The sequence below is a fragment of the Xenopus tropicalis genome, chromosome 4 (genome assembly GCF_000004195.4).
Source record: "Xenopus tropicalis strain Nigerian chromosome 4, UCB_Xtro_10.0, whole genome shotgun sequence".
NCBI classification, from domain to species: domain Eukaryota; kingdom Metazoa; phylum Chordata; class Amphibia; order Anura; family Pipidae; genus Xenopus; species Xenopus tropicalis.
The window spans coordinates 123,449,090-123,467,717 of record NC_030680.2 but is presented as its reverse complement, the minus strand read 5'-3'; the positions used below and the strand labels follow the sequence as shown (position 1 = coordinate 123,467,717).

General features: G+C 40.3%; 1 protein-coding gene across 1 annotated transcript in view; it reads right to left on the bottom strand.

Moving 5' to 3' along the window:
* cacng2 (calcium channel, voltage-dependent, gamma subunit 2) overlaps nucleotides 1-18,337 on the bottom strand; it is a 53,028-nt gene extending 34,691 nt beyond the window's left edge. The window contains exon 1 of the mRNA NM_001102948.1: nucleotides 18,010-18,337. Within this exon, the coding sequence (NP_001096418.1) occupies nucleotides 18,010-18,220 (211 nt within the window). The 5' untranslated portion in view covers nucleotides 18,221-18,337. The remainder of the gene's footprint in view (nucleotides 1-18,009) is intronic.
* Nucleotides 18,338-18,628: the final 291 nt, after the last annotated feature.

Sequence of the window (18,628 nt, the reverse complement as noted above, 5' to 3'; positions counted from 1 at the left end):
TGTACAGTGCCTGGGTACAACTGCTCCTTATAACCTCTACTATAGAGAATGTTATGCACAACCCCTATGTACAGTGCCTGGGTACAACTGCTCCTTATAACCTCTACTATAGAGAATGTTATGCACAACCCCTATGTCCAGTGCCTGGGTACAACTGCTCCTTATAACCTCTACTATAGAGAATGTTATGCACAACCCCTATGTACAGTGCCTGGGTACAACTGCTCCTTACAACCTCTGCTATAGAGAATGTTATGCACAACCCCTATGTACAGTGTAGTGCCTGGGTACAACTGCTCCTTATAACCTCTACTATAGAGAATGTTATGCACAACCCCTATGTACAGTGTAGTGCCTGGGTACGACTGCTCATAAATCCCTTCTGTTGTTTTATTTAATTCTCTCCTACCTCTCCAGTCTCTTGGCCCATGAACTGTTGCCGTTTCTGGTAACACCTCCATTTGAGAAAGGGTGGCATGAATGCCCGAAACATTATTTTTGTGTTGTGCTCTCTGTGGCCAAATAAATAGGTTTAGCACCATTATAATACTTAGTTGTGTGTGTGGTTCCTTATATAAGAACCACACACACACAACAATTTCTTGCATTGCAACACCTCCATGTAATACATCCCTATATGTACAGTACCTCATTGTCTTCCTGTTCTTTTTGTGTGGGATTCTTTTCCTTATTAACATAACTGTGTTCTGCAACCACTAATATCTCACTTTATTTATGCACCTAATTTGTATGACCCCTGCCGATCTCTATGTGCTTGGCTTTGTGCAGCTCTTGTCGCCACTTTGCTGCCATGGGTTCTGGTACTATGTTACATTCAGAGCACTCTGATCAACTCTGAAAATTGTGGTGCTATAGGCTAACAATAGGTGTTAGCTGGGTGTCCAAAATTGGTTGAGAAACCTAAAACTTAGATGGTTAACTGTTCTTCTGAATCTAATATTTAATATAAAGATTATTGTGGATTATCAGCTAGAGGAAGATGTACTCTATGGGCCCTTGCCATCTCCCCCTCACTATGCAGACTGACAGGATGGCTGACTGAGAGAACCATAAAGACATGATGTATGTAGTACTGAATTCCAGTTGAGTTTGCTTCCTCATTTATGTGTTCCTTTAATGCACAGTAGAATAATTTTGCTTTGCAAATATCTTCAGTCTTCTGACCCAGTCTGAAGAAAGGTGGATTGGCTTTTATACTGCCATGGGAGGGAGGCCAAATGGCTTTCTTGACTTGTATGAACTTCAAATATATTGATATCTTAAATGTTCTATGTGAGCTTTATTTTAGCTGCATGTGAATGCAACACCTTAAACACGGTCAAGGTGTAGGCTTTGGGCAAGCACTAAGTACAGGACCTTTTGTTTAAGGCACACCTCCTCTACACTTGCTCTAATGGCTGGACTCTTAGCAGCTTTTACCATCTATAACAGTTGCCTTAAATATAAAGGCAACATTTCCCAATGCAACAAAAGGAGCTGCTGCTGCCTTAAACATTCAGTATATAAATACAGATACAATTACTGTATTATCTTCTTTTTAAACTATAAGTTGTATCTGCCAGCATAACCTCTTTAGGGGACTCATTCAACCAAAGAATTAGGCTTTTTTTCCCTATTATCTAGAAATTGCAAGTAGTAGTGTGTAAATTGTACTTTTGTACCTTTGTGCCAAATGAATTGCAGCATTAAAGCATATGTGCAGGTGAGGATTCAAAGCTGCAACTTCAGCTCCTAGAGAGGCTGTTTTGATTCTATTGGATCTTATCATTACAAGGTGCGGATTTGCCTTCTGAGGGGGAATGCTCTGGGAGTTCTGAAGGAGCATGAAAGTAGGATCTGGGAGAAAAACCTCTGCTGTGCATTGAAAATGTTCTTTTAAGCAGGGAAATTTCTTACAAGGCTGTGGCCAAACAAACCAGTGGATGCCGAGGAGACAGGTTAAATTCCTGTGTTCTTTTGCTCTGAGTGGAACTGCTGTCTTTATACTGTATGTACAATTGCCTCTGGCAAGACACTGGGCCTTATTTACTAGCCCTGTGCAAGGGTTGGATATAATTGCATACCCTCTGGATGATTTCTTTTGCTTAGACAGTTTGAGGCAGAATGAATGGACATTACAAGGCCCACCAGAAATTGATCCCACCTGTTTCCCAGACTTTGGAGAAGATGATTTAATTGGCACACATTTCTTTGAAATCGGAGTTCAGGGTCTTCACCAATGCTACTTCTATTGTCTTACTGGCCATTTACACAAAATATCTTGCTCTCTAAAGGATGTTTAGAGAGGTTGAGAAGGTCAAAATAAATAACACAGTTGTTTCCTGTTGAAAAAGACATCAGACTATCAAGTTCAACCATATTGTCTAAATGATACCTGCCTAACTGCAGCTGATCTAGAGGAAAGCAGATCTATAGAGGAAAGCTATCTAATGTATCTACCAGTATGACTGATTCAGGGGCAGAATTCCACAACTTCACAGCTCTCACTGTAAAATTCCATTTATCTTCACCTTAAAATGGCACCTCTTTTCCTAAAATCTGATTGGATGCCCTTGTGTCTCCTGAAAGGATTTACTGGTGAATAAAGAGATTTACAATTATTATCATATCACCCCTTAGGGCTCTGGCACACGGGGAGATTAGTTGCCCGCGACAAATCTCCTGTGTCTCGGGCGACTAATCTCCCCAAAATGGCATCCCACCGGCGAAAATGTAAATCGACGGTGGGATGGCAAACGCGGCGGCGAGATTTCACTGAAATAGCGCCGCCGCGTATGCCATCCCACCGGCGATTTACATTTTCGCCGGTGGGATGGCAATCCGGGGAGATTAGTCGCCTGCGAACAGGGAGTTTTGTCGCGGGCGACTAATCTCCCCATGTGCCAGAGCCCTTAAGCACCTCTTCTCCAGTGTAAACACCCACAACTTGGTCAGTCTTTTTTCATAACTAAGACCTTCCATTTCACTTATTGACTGAGTTGCTCCTCTGCAGACTTTGTCTAGATCAGTATTATACATTTTGAATCTGGAGACCAAATCCACACTGCATGTACTGTACAGTGCTAAATAGAACTATATAATGTTTTACCACCCAATAATTCCATGCTCACTAATCAATGCCATCCCACGAGTTAGAATATAAATTGCCAGTGGGATGGCATACACGGCGCTGCGTCGCCGAAGTTGCCTTGAGAGACTTAGGCAAATCGCGGTGCCAAGGATGCCATCCCACTGGCGATTAACATTCTAGCCAGTGGGATGGCATTGCGGGGAGATTAGTCGTTCGCAACTAATCTCCCCGTGTGTCACGGCCCTTACAGCACACACAACAAGTTGTAGTAAGCATGGAATTATTGGGTGGTAAAACATTATATAGTTCTATTTAGCACTGTACAGTACATGCAGTGTGGATTTGGTCTCCAGATTCAAAATGTATAATACTGATCTAGACAAAGTCTGCAGAAGAGCAACTCAATAAGTAAAATGGAAGGTCTTAGTTACCGCTGCCCTAATAAAACACACAGATAAGGGGGAACATTGACCTTTACTGGTTATGGCCAAGGGCAGAGGTGCATTTTTCCCTAAATCCCTAACTCAAGAAAGGTCATTGGCAAAAAATGGACCTATTATATTAACAACCTATTATATATTTCTCTATTAATAGCTGTATATGTATAATTGCTTTGTGACCACATGATGAGTATCCATGAGCTTGTCTGCCATGTTTAACTGAGAGGATCTTTAAGGCAATAGTACCACAGAGAAGATCTATCTGGAGGTGTGCCAGGCATCTGCCTGGCATCACTTGACACTTACTTGGGGCTGGAAGTTATGTGGTGTGGCATTATGCATTACAATGACGCATCCCACTTGTTCAAAAATAGCCATTTACTTTAGTTTTGCGTAGGCTCTACCTCCTAAAGACTTTTCCCTGCTAGGACTAGTCAATTAATCTCCATCAGAAAGACATAGGCATTCGGTTGTTTACATTAGAGATGTTAGATAAGACACTTTGTTGAACAATTTGGCAGAGTGGAAAAGATAAGGACACTAAAGAAAAAATCAAATCAGTCAAAAGAACAAGCACAGAATTTCTAGGGAGCTGTAATAGTAATTGCACATAAGGTGTTTTCATCACTGCAGTTCTGTCAAGGAGAACTGGACAGATGGAAAATCTCCATCAGCATCAGCTTCCCATGTAGCAGAATAGAAAACCCACAATCCTCGGGCATACTGTATCATGGGGAAAATGTGACTTTCCCATTCTGAAACAATAGTTACTCAATGGTGCTATGGTTTATACCACTATATGCAAGCATAAAGTATGGGCAATGTATCCCTATACAGCCAAGTAATCAGTGGGTGTGTTAATGAGCACAGCAATTAGCAATGTGATCTGAATGTCCTGTGTGCCAGTGACCTAATGGATAAAATAGAAGCCTAGAGAAAGGGCACACCAGTATGAGCTGCATTATTTTACCCTCCTTTAAAAGTCACTGCCATGACAACATTGGGAAGAGATTAAACTTGGTGCCCCATGTTGGATTGCCTCTATTTTCCTTGGTAATCCAATATCCCTGTGTGCACTTGAAGTGGATACTGTCTGCTGGTGAAGCTGCTATTGCCCCATAACCAGATCTGTGATACTACTGGCTGCTTTGTGTTACCACATGCTCATCATGCTTTATATGTTTTTTTTTTCATATGCTCGTCTAGAAGACTGTTTGGATATGAATATCTGGCATATCATGCTGCCCTGTGCCATGGTATAACGATCTATGATACTCATCCAAGGTTATTTGAAAATGTTGTTGTTATATGCCAACTTAAACTTCACAGAGAAGCTTCTTTAATATGCTGCAATATTCTGACCTGTGATACTTTATATAAAGCACCCTGCTGCACATCTTATATTGTATATATAAACGTAACAATAACAATAAAATTGTAGCCTCATAGGGCAACAGATTTTTGGCTGCTGGGGTCAGCGCCCCCCATTTGGAAGCTGGGAAAAGTTAGAAGAGGAAGGCAAATAATTAAAATGAAGACCAGTTGAAAAGTTGCTAAGAATAGACCATTTTATAACTAAAAAAAAAATAAGCTGTTTATGCTGCACAATTTAAAGGAAATGAACTGAACCATATCAGCAGACATGTTGCATATAACAACCCACCATCACATTTCTTTTATAAAAGAAAAGGAGATTGTGGTTTGATAAATGAATAAATTGAATAATACTTGGCCTGAGATAATGCTTGCTGGTCTGTTGAACCATATATTACTCTGGAGCACCAATCAAAGCCTTGGGCTACCATATGCTGGACTATTTGTGCAGAATAAATGCTTTCATAATATTTACTGATGTTAAAGGCTGGAATATTGCTATTAAATATTGGTTCCCATGTCAGACAACTCTATACACAGACAATTCTTTGGTCTTGTATTAGCTTCTAAGTTGCAGCATTTCCCGCATAAAGCAAGTCTTCGAGATTAAAATTGTGCCCCTCCGATGCTCATCTTCTTGGTCTGATTCCTTTCTGCAGGTTACTCTATTTCTGTGAAGACTAACCAACAGAAATGGAGGTGCCCAAGGTGCATTTGTGGATAATCATTGAATAGGGAGACTAGATAGAAGTGACCACAGAAGAAAGCTGCTGATCATGGGATATTGTATAACTTCCACAGGCAATGGCAGTTTAAGTTTTGCTATTCTGTTTTAGTTACCCTTTAAATAGCAGAAACCTGCCTTTTAGGGTTTTATAATATTCCTACCTATATTCCGTACCAAGTAAATAATAGGGCTATAAAGGGAATTTGCCCCCCAAATAGTTAGTTACTTTTTCTGCATATTTCTGAAAATTACAGAAGAATTTCTTCAAATAAAAACAGATTTTATTTTAGAGGTTTAGGCCAAGATTGACCCACGTCTGTTTCACTCTTTTTTTTAAGCTTTTGGTTATTGGAATGTGTGTGTTCCACCTTCTCTACTTTAACAGTATTATTGGAATGTTATTGTTATTGGTTGGCTTATTACCAAATGGATGAGTGCATCTCTCTTCTATTTAGGTGTTTGCTCAGCTAATTCATGATCTGGCTGTCAATAGCCCCCAGTTGGCGAATGGGATCCAATTTGCTGCCTGCACAAGGTACGTGCTGCTCCTGATACCCTTGTTTATATAGCCAATGAGTTATATGGCAGCAATGAGAACCTTTTAGACTTTGTTGAGCAACATATTCAGCATACAACTGAGAGCCAAGGACACAAATGACTTTGTAGCACGAAATGTTCAGGAAGACTGCATGTTGCCCATCCCTAGTATACTCAGTAATAACAGCATCTTTCCGAAATGTATGTTTTTCAGTTGTTCCATACCCCCATTGCCTATAATGATCAAGATCTCTCTGCAAAGGTTTACTTTAATCCTTTCTATATAATGTCGGATAACGCGTTTGTCTTTAAATGGCAATTAACATTGGCTAACAATATATCTGAGAAAATGTAGCGCCTGCAGAAGTGCCCAGAGAAGCCAGCAGAGTATACAGGAGAGAATGGCTTTCCAGGCAGCCAATGAACCAGCTGTGCATATCCTACTTTGAGCAGGCAGCCATTTATCCCCTGTAATAGGCTTGCAAAGCAGATAAGATGAAAAGATACAGTTCAGTCAGTTGGAATATGGGAAAGTCTTTTGATCCTCTAACTGCTGTATCAGAGACAAAGAGAAATGTTACTTTTCTCCCCAATGCGCAGCTTGTTTATGCTGCATGGGCTTGGCTGGAGATTAACGCGGCAACCATAGATTGGATATATATATACACTATTCCACTACAAAATGCTACATTTTGTTCATGTATGTATCAGAACCTCTTTATAGAGAGGCCTCCACTCTTGTCTATAAATCTGCAGAGGAATATCTGCTAGAATGAAGCGACAGAGGTGATGTATAGCAGCATTGCATATTCTGGGTGGGTGGGCAATGCAGATAGGGAGGTGTGTTCTTTACTGAATAGTTTGAGAAGCTGCCTTTCAGTAGTTCCTTTCCTTGAATTTGCACGTTGAATAAAAATATTGGGTATTTATAAAAAAATGAGTTGCCATTGTGTATTGTGGTGTTGTTGTTGATACAAAAGGATATATACATTGCTTGCTTCATTTGGCAGTCCTGTATTCATGATGGGTGGGCTGGGGGTATCACATGGGCATCTCCTATCCTGCCCCCTAACTTCATCATTCAGACATACAGGTAAGGTTGCACCGGCAAGGTTTGTGGTACTAAGGAGCCCTCTACTTACCCCCAGCCTAAGGCAGACATTAAATTCACTGCTACGTTGCAGTTTTATTTTTTTGCTAATATATTGTGATTCATGACATTTTACACTTGTTTTATTAATAGGGCAGTTTATATCTAAATTCACTTTTGTTATAGAATGGCATATTCTTGGTGCTCATTTTTTTAGTTTATGATTTGTCTGTCTTCCTCTTCTGCCTCTTTTTATGAGCCCCTAAACCCAGCAGGTAAAAAACTATTATTCTGTGAGGCTACAATGTTATTCTTCTTCCACCTTCTCATTTAAACCACGCCTGGTTGCTAGGGTAAACTGTACCCTAGCAACTAGATAGCTGCTAATATGTCAAACTGGATAGCTGCTGAAAAACGAGCAGATGTGGTCCTTGATCTGACAGGAAAATCAAACCTGCCTGATCAAGATTTGGCCAACTTTAGGCCAGATGTTGATCAGATAGCCCCGTCGGGGGTGCCCATACATGCACAGATAAGCTGCAGAGTCCAGTTCCTCCATATATTTCCTTCTTAAATTGCATCTTCAGAAGCTAGCTCTAAGTCCCAAAGTACTCAAGGGTATAACATTTAACCAGGGAATGGTTTGCTTAGTTTTGGCAAATTTTTTAAAGCCTTTTTATTTCTATACTGGCACAAAAGCATTTTTTGGATCTGATGCATGACAAATCACACTGATCTTTATATTAATGTTCTCTATATAAGTGTGCAGCCTCATACAGTTAGAGTCTAACCAATGATTCACACACAGGGCCATCTTCAAATCTAGTCTAATGCTAGTACAATCATAATTTGAGTTTAATTGATCAAACTGTTTCCAGTTCACACATTCATGCAGTTCTGAAATGACTAAACTGTGTTGGGCAAATCCTCTCTTCATGTCCAGCCTAATTGCTTTGGCAGAAGTTGGCCTTGGGGGTCCCCAAAAAGCCACATTCGCAGTACCAATGCACTGGCTATGAACAAGAAGGATCTAGAGCCAATAACATTCATTCTTCTCCATCAAAAATACAATAATTAGTGTCAGCTTATTAAATATGTCAAGTGTATGTTGCATAGTGACCGCAAGGAATATCTAACATTTTATAGGCATTTTTGGGGGGCACTCTCTGAAGTCTGAGAAAGATGGTAGCTAGTTGTTTTTATTTTCTAATATTTTTGTTTTTATCTGCACTTTTTAATTATATAAAGAGGGTTTAATAACAATCATATGGCATCTACAACCTATTCACATTCCAGATACCTTCAGCCTGTCTTGCTTATTTGCTTATATCAACTTTCCTATTTCTATAGCTATTCCACTGATTCTTAATATAAAACATTTCCAATGCTGAGCTATTATTATCTCCTCCCTTAACCATCACTTCCATATCTGATCTATCCATTGCTGTAAATAACACCATCGCTCCAGCCTTCCAACGGTGCTGCCTAGGTGTTATCTTTGACTCTCTCCCTCATTCCCCACATTCTCTCTTTATCAAAGTGCTGTCATTTCTATCTATGCAGCATCACCAGGATATGACTTTGCCTCACCCCAGAGTTCATCAAGACTCATGTACGCTCTCTGATCATGTCACGTCATGGCTATTGCAGGTCCCTACTAACCAGCCATCCCTTCTTGAGACTGTGCTGCTGATCTGTTCTGTGCCACATGCTGATGCAAATCATATTCATTTTCCCTGCAAAGATCATATATACAGTAGTCCTTAAAAATGTGGGAACCCTTTAAAATTTTCTATATATTTATATTTTAAAAGTAGATAAAGATCCAATAACCTATCTTTATTTAAAGAATCTTTATTTCTTTAAAGAATGGGGATCCAGCAAAGCCTGATCACACATACAAAACATTTGTGGATGTGGCTCAAACAAAAGAGGAGTCTGAGGACCTTAGAAAAAGAGCTGTTGATGCCCATAAAGCTAGAAAAGGTTACAAGACTATCTCTAAAGAGTTTGTACTCCACCAATCAATAGTCAGACAGACTGTGTACAAATAGAGGAAATTCAAGACTGCTGTTACCCTACCTAGAAGTGGTCGACCATCAAAGATAACTCCAACTGCAGGGCATCAAATAGTCCGAGAGGTTACAAAGGAACCCAGGGTAACTTCTAAGCAACTGAAGGCCTGTTTCACATTGCCGAATGGTGATGCTCATGAGTCCACCATCAGGAGAACACAGCAATGGTGTGTATGGCAGGATAGCAAGGAGAAAGCCACTGCTCTCCCCAAAAATATTGCTGACAGTCTACAGTTTTCTACAGATCATGGGGACAAACCAGAAGGAACTGGAAGAATGTTTTGTGAATGGAGCGTTTTATATTTGGAGAAAGAAAAACACTCCATTTCAGCATAAGAACCTTATCCTATCTGTGAAACATGGCGGTGGGAGTGTTCTGGTTTGGGCCTTTTTTGTTGCATCTGGGCCTGGACGGCTTGCCATCAATGATGGAACAATGAATTCTGAACTATACCAGAGAATTCTAAAGGAAAATGTCAAGACATTGTTCATGAACTAAATTTCAAGATCCTAATTTCAGGATTCTACCAAATATTGGTTAAATAAGAATAAAGTGAATGTTCTCGAATGGCCAAGTCAAAGTCCTGACCTTAATCCAATCCAATCCAATTTAAATGTTGTGGAAAGACCTAAAGCGAGCGGTTCATGTGAGGAAACTCATACAGAGCTGAAGCTGATTTGTATAAGGAATGGGCTAAAATAGAAGGACCAGCATTCTAGGTATTCACATCTCCATGACAATGTTTTGTTAGCTGTTTGCTGATAGTTGTGAAGTGGAAAATATCAGAGGGCACTAAGTGATTTGCTCAGAATATACCTTACACTGCATGGGGTATTGACAAGTAGCACCCCTGGAGAGCAGCACATTTGTTTAGATGCATCTGACACTGTCCTTGAGAGCATTTGATTTAGGTTATGTGTTTTTAATGTAAAGCACAGGCTACTCCTAATACGAGGACCCCCATGTGCCACAGGGCACAATATTTATAGTTGGCATTCCCACTCTAGTGCACCTTTATGCATCAATGATTTTCTTTCATGGAAGATAAAAGAAGTGGGAATATTCATACTGCACCACCATAATGAATGACCCCCACATGCCTTACAAATCCTGTCTATAGTGCTGCATATATTAGTAATGTTATAAGGCAAACAATAATGATGTTACAAAGTGCTCTTGGCAGCGTAACAGGCTTTATTACACAGATGCAGTATCAATGCCATCTGTAGGAGAAGTGACAATCCCTGAGTGGGTGGCCTGGGAGCAGCAATCACTCTTCACTATAGGTGAATATACCTTAGCGTAAGGACTCTGCAATAGTAATCATCCTTTAGTGTAAGGGCCTGGGAGCAGCAATCATTCCCCCAGTAATAGTGATTACCTATTTTAAGGACATGGAGCAGATATAATGTTTTACTCTCTAATTCTTTAATATAAAATTTATCAATAAGTGGGCTTTATAGTTCCACTCTGAAAATATTGGGTCTTACATACAGCAGGATGCTATGGCCTCATAAAATCCTGTATCGATAACTCCAGTAGCACAAATACACTTTTATATTCCCTCGCTGAGTGAGATCCATGCACTCTCACAAATACAGTATTTGCAATGTACTCTTAGGTTTAGTTCAGCAGCTTTACAGTGGATTCTAGAATCTTCGGAACTTGGGGCACATTTCCACATACAACTTGCTCCAGACTATTGCAGTGAGCCATTAAACCCACTGAGCTCTGCATTAATCCATATATCATTGTCCTTATGTTGAAAGCCAGTCCAAAGGTCCTGGAAACTACAGAACCATATATATTAATCCATTAATACCCCTAACTTAAACCAAAGTTTCATAAACAGATCACCACATTTATATTGTCTATGAAGATTCTCATTCATCCAGGTCACATTTACATTTATTGTACACATTTATATTAGTTTACAAAATCTGTACTGCTCTATTTTTTTCAAAAATTCCAACGTTTCGAACACCAACTGTGCTCTTCCTGTTCCTGTGAAGTTCCCGTAAGTGCAATAATTTTTATATATATATATATATATATATATATATATAAATCAAAATAAAACAGCCAGCACCAAGGGTCTTTGTGTTTCAAAAAATCTCTTGTGTATTATAATTGCATGTACCCTTTTGGGACCTTTTTCAAGTGGTGCTGTCATGTGGACTGTGTTATATATATATATATATATATATATATATATATAAAAGTACTCAATCCAATAAGTAATGCAAGGTGTGAGATCAAAAGATGAAATGATGCTTATATAGTTCTAAACTGGATCAGAACCCTCGAAGAATATGATTTTATTTATTGAACAGCATCAATTCCAACGTTTTGATCCTCCTGGGGACCTTTTTCAACAAAGAGGGTACTGATCCAGCACATATATTTATATATATATAAAAAACCAAGGAACCAAGCAGGCACTCACGTCAACCAATAATATAGTCTGCCTGGGTGCAGTATACAAAAAAATCATCTGTATTTGAAAACGATATTCCACACTCGCAGGTCTTATAGTCAAAAAAAGTATTTTATTGAAAAAGTAACTATGACTACTTAGTCACTTTTTCAATAAAATACTTTTTTTGATTATAAGACCTGCGAGTGCGGAATATCCTTTATTATATATATATATATATATATATATATATATATATATATATATATATATATATATATATATAGTTATTGACTTAGGCACACACATATTCAGCCATATGCCTGGGTGAAGATGTATACAAAAATGCAAGAAAGGCTATTGCACACCAGGACTTTGAACAAACTCAAGTCACTTTTTTGGATCAATAAAAGTGACTTGAGCTTTTCAAAGTCCTGGTGTGCATCAGCCAGCCCTTCTTTCATATATATATATATAAATATATATATATATATATATATATTTGCTGAACTTTGTTTTAAAGGAAGACCCCCAATATAGCAGCAGGCTCTAAAATCTGCAGAACTTTGAACACAAAATATATTTTTTATTATTCACACCATGAGTAGTTAGAGAACTGATCAGAATATCCAAATGGTGGAATATGAATAGGTTCACATGTAACGTTTGGGGCTGGAATACACAAATACACAATAATATATTTGAAGTTGTACAACTATAATCTGACAAGGCAATAGACTGTCTCCCTCTTCTTGCAGGGGCTTCTCCTGTTACCATTCACAACCCCCATCCCATAAACAAATCTGGACTATAAGGACATTTTTTCTACACTGTATATGTTTTGGGATAGATCAAATGATTCACTCCAGACAGCTATATAAATAATTAGCCTTAGTTAATATGTAGAAACTCATTCTTGTGGCATGTTACAGCCTCATCTGAGCCATAATCCTACATCAAATCTAGACAATAGTTCAGAAAATAAGTCAAACTCTTCCTTTGAGTTCTAAACTCTGTAGAACGTTATATGCACTCATGCTCATGGGAAATCTTAATTCAGAGGATCCTCCTGCTTGCAGTCATTTATAGAAACTGCAGTCTTACTGGCATGCCTAGGATCTGCAGAACCCTGTTCACACTTACAGATTCACACATACTGGACCTTAGTTTAGAAGCTGTTTCTCAGTCATGCAGTTGTGGCTACAATAGCTTTAGTCCTGCAGTGATCGGCAGAATCCGCAGAAGGAAACACTCATATATCATGGCCTGAAGTTCATAAAGAGCATATGGCTGAGTGGGTAGGATAAGCAAGGCCGACAACACACTTTTCACTCACCCCTAACGTTGCCCCTAGTTCAGTAGTAGATTCTAACTGTTGCAGTGTAATATCTAGAACCCTGCCACAATGACTTGGTCATATTCCCAAGACCTAAGTTCAGAAGTAGATCCTCACTCTGGCTGTCATGTCTGGAATCAGCAGAGCCCTTTCCACACTTACACACTCGTATACCAGGGCCGCTAGTTAAGAAGATGATCCTTAGTCTTTAGCCATCACACTCTTTCTTTCTGCCTGTCTTCCTACATCAGTTCTCCTCCCACTCTCCAAAGGTCTGTTTCTCTTTCCCCCTCTTCTTTTCCTCCCCCTGTCTCACACCCACCCTTCTCTTTCCTCCCCCTCCTCCTCTTTTCCTCTCCCCCTCCTTTCTTCTTCTCTCTCACACACCCTGTGCAGTCTTTGAAAATTAGACAATCCCCCATTAACCAGTTAGTTAAACAGAATTTTGCGCATGGCCCCTTTCCCCCCAACACACATGACAGAACACCCCCTCCATCTTCCAAAACAAATTCTAGCCACCTGTACTACACTGACACCTTCCCTCCGCTATACCCCAAGCACAGTTAAACTAGCTGTATTTAGGGAATGACTATTTCCCAAAGTGCAACCAGACCCATGCTACCATCCCATCTGTACCCCCCCCCCCCCCACCGGCCCCATGTGATCCCTACAATAAAATGGCTTTTTCATTGCTGGAGTTGTCTGCTAGTGTCCTGCTTCAAAAGCGGTTAATAAAAAGGCAGCAGCTTAAACAAAATTCCTACAAGCATCCTATAAATCTTTAATTGCAACCACTAGCCACTTTAGGGACACATAATAAATAGGAGCATCAATTGAAAAGGTTTCCTGGAAGGAGGGGAGGTGGGATTGAGGTGTTGTGGATGGTGGTGGCTGTGGGGTGAGGTGGGGGGGAGGACTGAGATCTATCAGGGTGAATTCATTGCTATTGATTTTCTCCCGGCTGGGGAGGGACGGCATATTCTATTCTGTGCAATGTTTCTCTGCAGATTATGTTAAGAGGCAGGCTTGGCTGAGGAGAGGCTCAGCGGATGCGCTATGCGTGTTTAATGCGTCAAACTGTTCTCATCGCTCAGTGGAGGCACTTAGCAATTCAGAGCATGTCCCATCACAGCCCAGCTCTAGAGGAGGAAGGGCCAAAGTGTCCCACAGGCTGGACTGGTGTCTGTGTGTGTCTGTCTTATGTTGGCCATACACTGGCAATGTATTTGGTGTGATATCTGGGTATGTGTATTGGGTCTCATGCCTGAACTCTATGAGTTAATGCTTTAGTGTAATGTACATATATGTGCCACAGTGATCACAGATGTCTAATAAAACATATATATGACCACATACATTGGCAGAGACTTCTTCTAATGGGGTTCACTGCATTATGTGCATTTTCCATCCATTGGTTTATGAACGTGTATAGAGATAGGCATCTCTGGGATTCCAGCTGTTGCAGAACTATGATTCCCAGTATCCCCTTCCACTTTGTTATTACCTGGTATTATATGTGAATAAACATAACATGGGTATTTCTTGGGTTTGGTACAGAAAGATTGACTATATGAATTGTAGAGCTTGAGAGAGAAGGCGAGCGAGAGACAGGGGCAGAGAGAGACAGACAGGGGCAGAGAGACGAAGAGACACGGGTAGAGAGAAAGAGACAGGGGCAGAGAGAAAGAGACAGGGGCAGAGGGAGAGAAAGACAGGGTATAGAGAGAGATAGGGGCAGGGAGCTATGGAGCAGAGAGAGAGAGAGAGAGAGAGAGGCTTGTGAATTTGTGGTTACTCTCAGCTGTTTGTGCACTGAATCAGATGTGTGTGTTACTGAGCATTGTAGTCTGCTTATAAATTATTGTTTACCACTTAATGGGATTCATGAATGGACCTGTTACTTCTGTAATGTGGCTGGGTTTGTGTCTGTGTTTATTGTTATCTGTGTAATTCAAATCATAGACTGTGTGTATGTGTATGTTTGTGTGTTTGGAGCTCTTGATAGGACATTACACAGTCTGATTGTTACATTAGGAATTAAGGGTTGATACATCTAATTTGCAATGAGAGTATTGTTCTAATTAAATCATGCGCGTTTCTATGGGGGTTATGCATGCAATTTGTGTTCGTTAATGCCCCTCTCTATATTCTTTTTAAATGTGGAGCATTTGTATTGATTGTTGACCAAGGATGGTGTTGACAGCTGGCTCCTAGATGTTGTTGAAGGCTTTCAGGGCATTCTGGGAGTTGTACTTTAATATATACTGGTTGTCCAACCTCCAGCTGTTACTATATAACTATAGCTCCTACAGCTTTCACGGCATTCTGGGAGTTGTAGTCAAAGGATAACAGTATTTTGTTCAGCTCTGCATTGTACAATATGGGAAATATAGCCCATTGTTAAGGGTTTAGGTAATAGCTCTCTTGAACACAAGGAATCACTACGCCTGATGCATTAAAACATGCACCAAATCAATCATTTTTGGTTTTGGCCTAATATCTACTTAATCACTAAAAATGACTTTCTGCATTAAAATTTAATTATTCAAAATGAATCTTTTTGTGGTTTAAAAAAGAAATATGATGTTGCCTTTTGCAGTCCGGTGCAGTAGAGTCACATGATAACAAGGGTTCGATATGGTTCAGCCAAATGCTACAGAATTAAATAAAGCCTGTATCCTGGATTTGGTGCATCTGTAGAGGCAACAGTTAGAGAAGGGAGCTGGGTTCTACCTGTTTGCAGAGGAGGGTGTATCAGTAGGACATGTGCATTGTGAATGAATGAATGCACATATTAGGGTAGTACATTGTATAAATGTGTTCATGCATTAAAATGGGCCATTTTTTCTTGACAATTTTCTACCATCCTTTAGATATATGAACCTAGAGAGAGGCTAACTTTGGCCCACTAGCTGAGTTCAGCTGTGGATTCTGGGAGTTGTAGTTATGCAACACTGAAGATCTAAAGGTTGCCAATCCCTGGTTTATTTTCCACAAGCTTTCTGCCTATGGAAATAATCAGTATTTTGTGCCTGTTTGTTTAGTTACCCTGCTCAAATGTGATAATCAGAGTATAAAGTGTATATTCTGTGCCCTTGTACGAGATATCAGGAGCCATATGCATTGAAGAACATCAGAAGAAATCTGGGGTGCGCAATGAGAAAATGATTGTGTGTGTGTAGGAGGTGTCATTGGTGTGTTTGTAATATGTGTGTGTGTGGACATATGCGCCTAAACTTTGTGTCTGGGCCTTGCATATGGTGTGTGGAATGTGTGCACTTGGCAGAAGCCGCATGTTGTGTGTTTCTAAGTGTATGTGCCTGGACATGTGTGGTGACAATCTGTTCCTGGCGTAGCCAGAGATAGCAATGCACACACATACACATACACACAATCATAAGGAATTAGCCTTTCCAAGCATAGACTGATGTCACTTGCAGTGATTAATGTCACCCAAATATACTGTGGGGAAGGATAAATGGTGCATTGTGTGCATTTGTGTAATATCAACACAGTGCGGGGTTTTGTGTCTGATCATTAATAGATCTCTATTTCTCTCTACATTAGGAGTCAGGCACAAATAGTGAACACACTCACGGCTGCTGTGCCCCAGGCAGAAAGCTGATTGTGTGTGTGTGTGTGTATGGCTGGATTGCTGACCTGCAGTGATTGAAGAGGGGAGTTGTGGGGGAGGGGTGGGTGGTCTGTGTAGCACTGTACTAATCATACAGTTACCTCGCTCCACCTGGCACACACACACTCTTTGCCCCCTTTAACTTGCTGCCTTTAACCCTTTCCTTTCACACTGCAATGTGTTGCAGGACCACAGGCGTGAAAAGGTCACTGGAAAAGGCGGCTCGGGGCAGTTCTGGGCGCCTCAAATCAGCATCCATTAACTCTTTCAGCACAGTATAAGCGGCCTTCTGGCTACAGGCCTCATAAAATCTCCCATCCCTCCCCTGCCAAGCACAAATACCAATATCACTCACAGCCAAGGAGGTGGCAATCACTTTTACACAATCCACGACGGGAGACCTATGGGCAGCCGCCACACAAACTTCACTTTAACCTGTACGTGTACAGGGAGACGATACAGCTGAGCAGGGGGCATCTATTGGTTTGTTTATTGAACCCCTGGGATTCGTGGGTGCTATTACTTAAAGCTGTCATCATATGCAAGGGAACATAACGCTATTAACCCCTAAATGAACAGCTATCCAGGCCTTCTGTCCAGATATCTATTAATTACAAAATATCATGACAAAGAGGCTATCAATATAATAACAATTAAGTACATACATGAAAATAAATATATATATATCACAAACCATCATTCATTTTAATTCTATGTCTATCAATGTATATAAATATATATATTTATACACACTCAATATTTCCTACATTTTCCCCAAATTTCCCTTAGCCTGTGTATAATCTCTAGCAGGCCTGTGCAGCATATACTCTCTACATCTGCAAACCCTGCCATCCATTTTAGTTAAATAGCAGTAAGCAGCCCAGGTAACTTAGCAGACCCATGATTTATTCCCTTCTCCCATAAATAAGAATTCGGCATCATCCCACTTGGTTCAATGCATGAGAGGAGCATACACAGTAAACACAGAGTAATGCATTCTACACACCTTTTACTATTCACTGTGCCCTGCTGCTTCCATCTGAACAAAATCTATCATTCACATAATCACACTGAATGCCTGCAAGTGGATCATTCTCTCCCCAACCCCCCCCTCCCACCTCCAGTTTTATTAGCTCAGTCTAGCCGCCCCTTGTTTAAAAAAATGAAATGATAAGATGGAGGAATATGTAGTTTTCTGATTCAGGAGAGAAGGAGGGGAGCATGGGAGTAGAGGAGGAGGAGGGGGGAATGTAAGATAAGAAAGGGTCTGATCCAGTCACCAAAATACCTTCAAGGCAACATGTTCTCCACAATCCAGAATGGGTCATGACTTCTTCATTCTTTTTGCTGGTTTCATTTTCACTTATGGATTTGGACTTGCAGACCCCTCTAGAGTATAACCAGTAGTCTGTGCCCACAGCAATTGTCATCAAACTAAATGCTGCAAATGCCCCCACGGTGGTTAAGAGCATCTGAACACCTCTATCAAACAGACCCATAGTTCTTCATTCTATAGACATCCAACAGTGATCTGGTTTGGGGGTGGTGGGGGGTGATAGGCGCTGGACGTTACGGGTTTAGTTAGCAATAATGCTGGACGTCGCCCAAAAGATGAGGTATCGTATTAAAAAAATAGCAAAAGTAAAGCTGGAAGGCTTCTTGATGGAGAGCTCCGTGTCCATCAGATCATGTCCACATGCAGGTAGCAAAAATAAAAAAGAGAGAATTCTATAGACAGACACATACACAGAGGGGGAGCAGCAGTGCTAAGACACAGAGATGGTGTAACCTTTTGTTTTTTTTTTTAATCCCTTTTCCTGAAATTTTGATCTTCAGTTTCCATAAGTGTTGGCTAATTGGGGAGCTTTGTTCAGCAGGAATATAAATGCAGCATCTTCATCACCAGC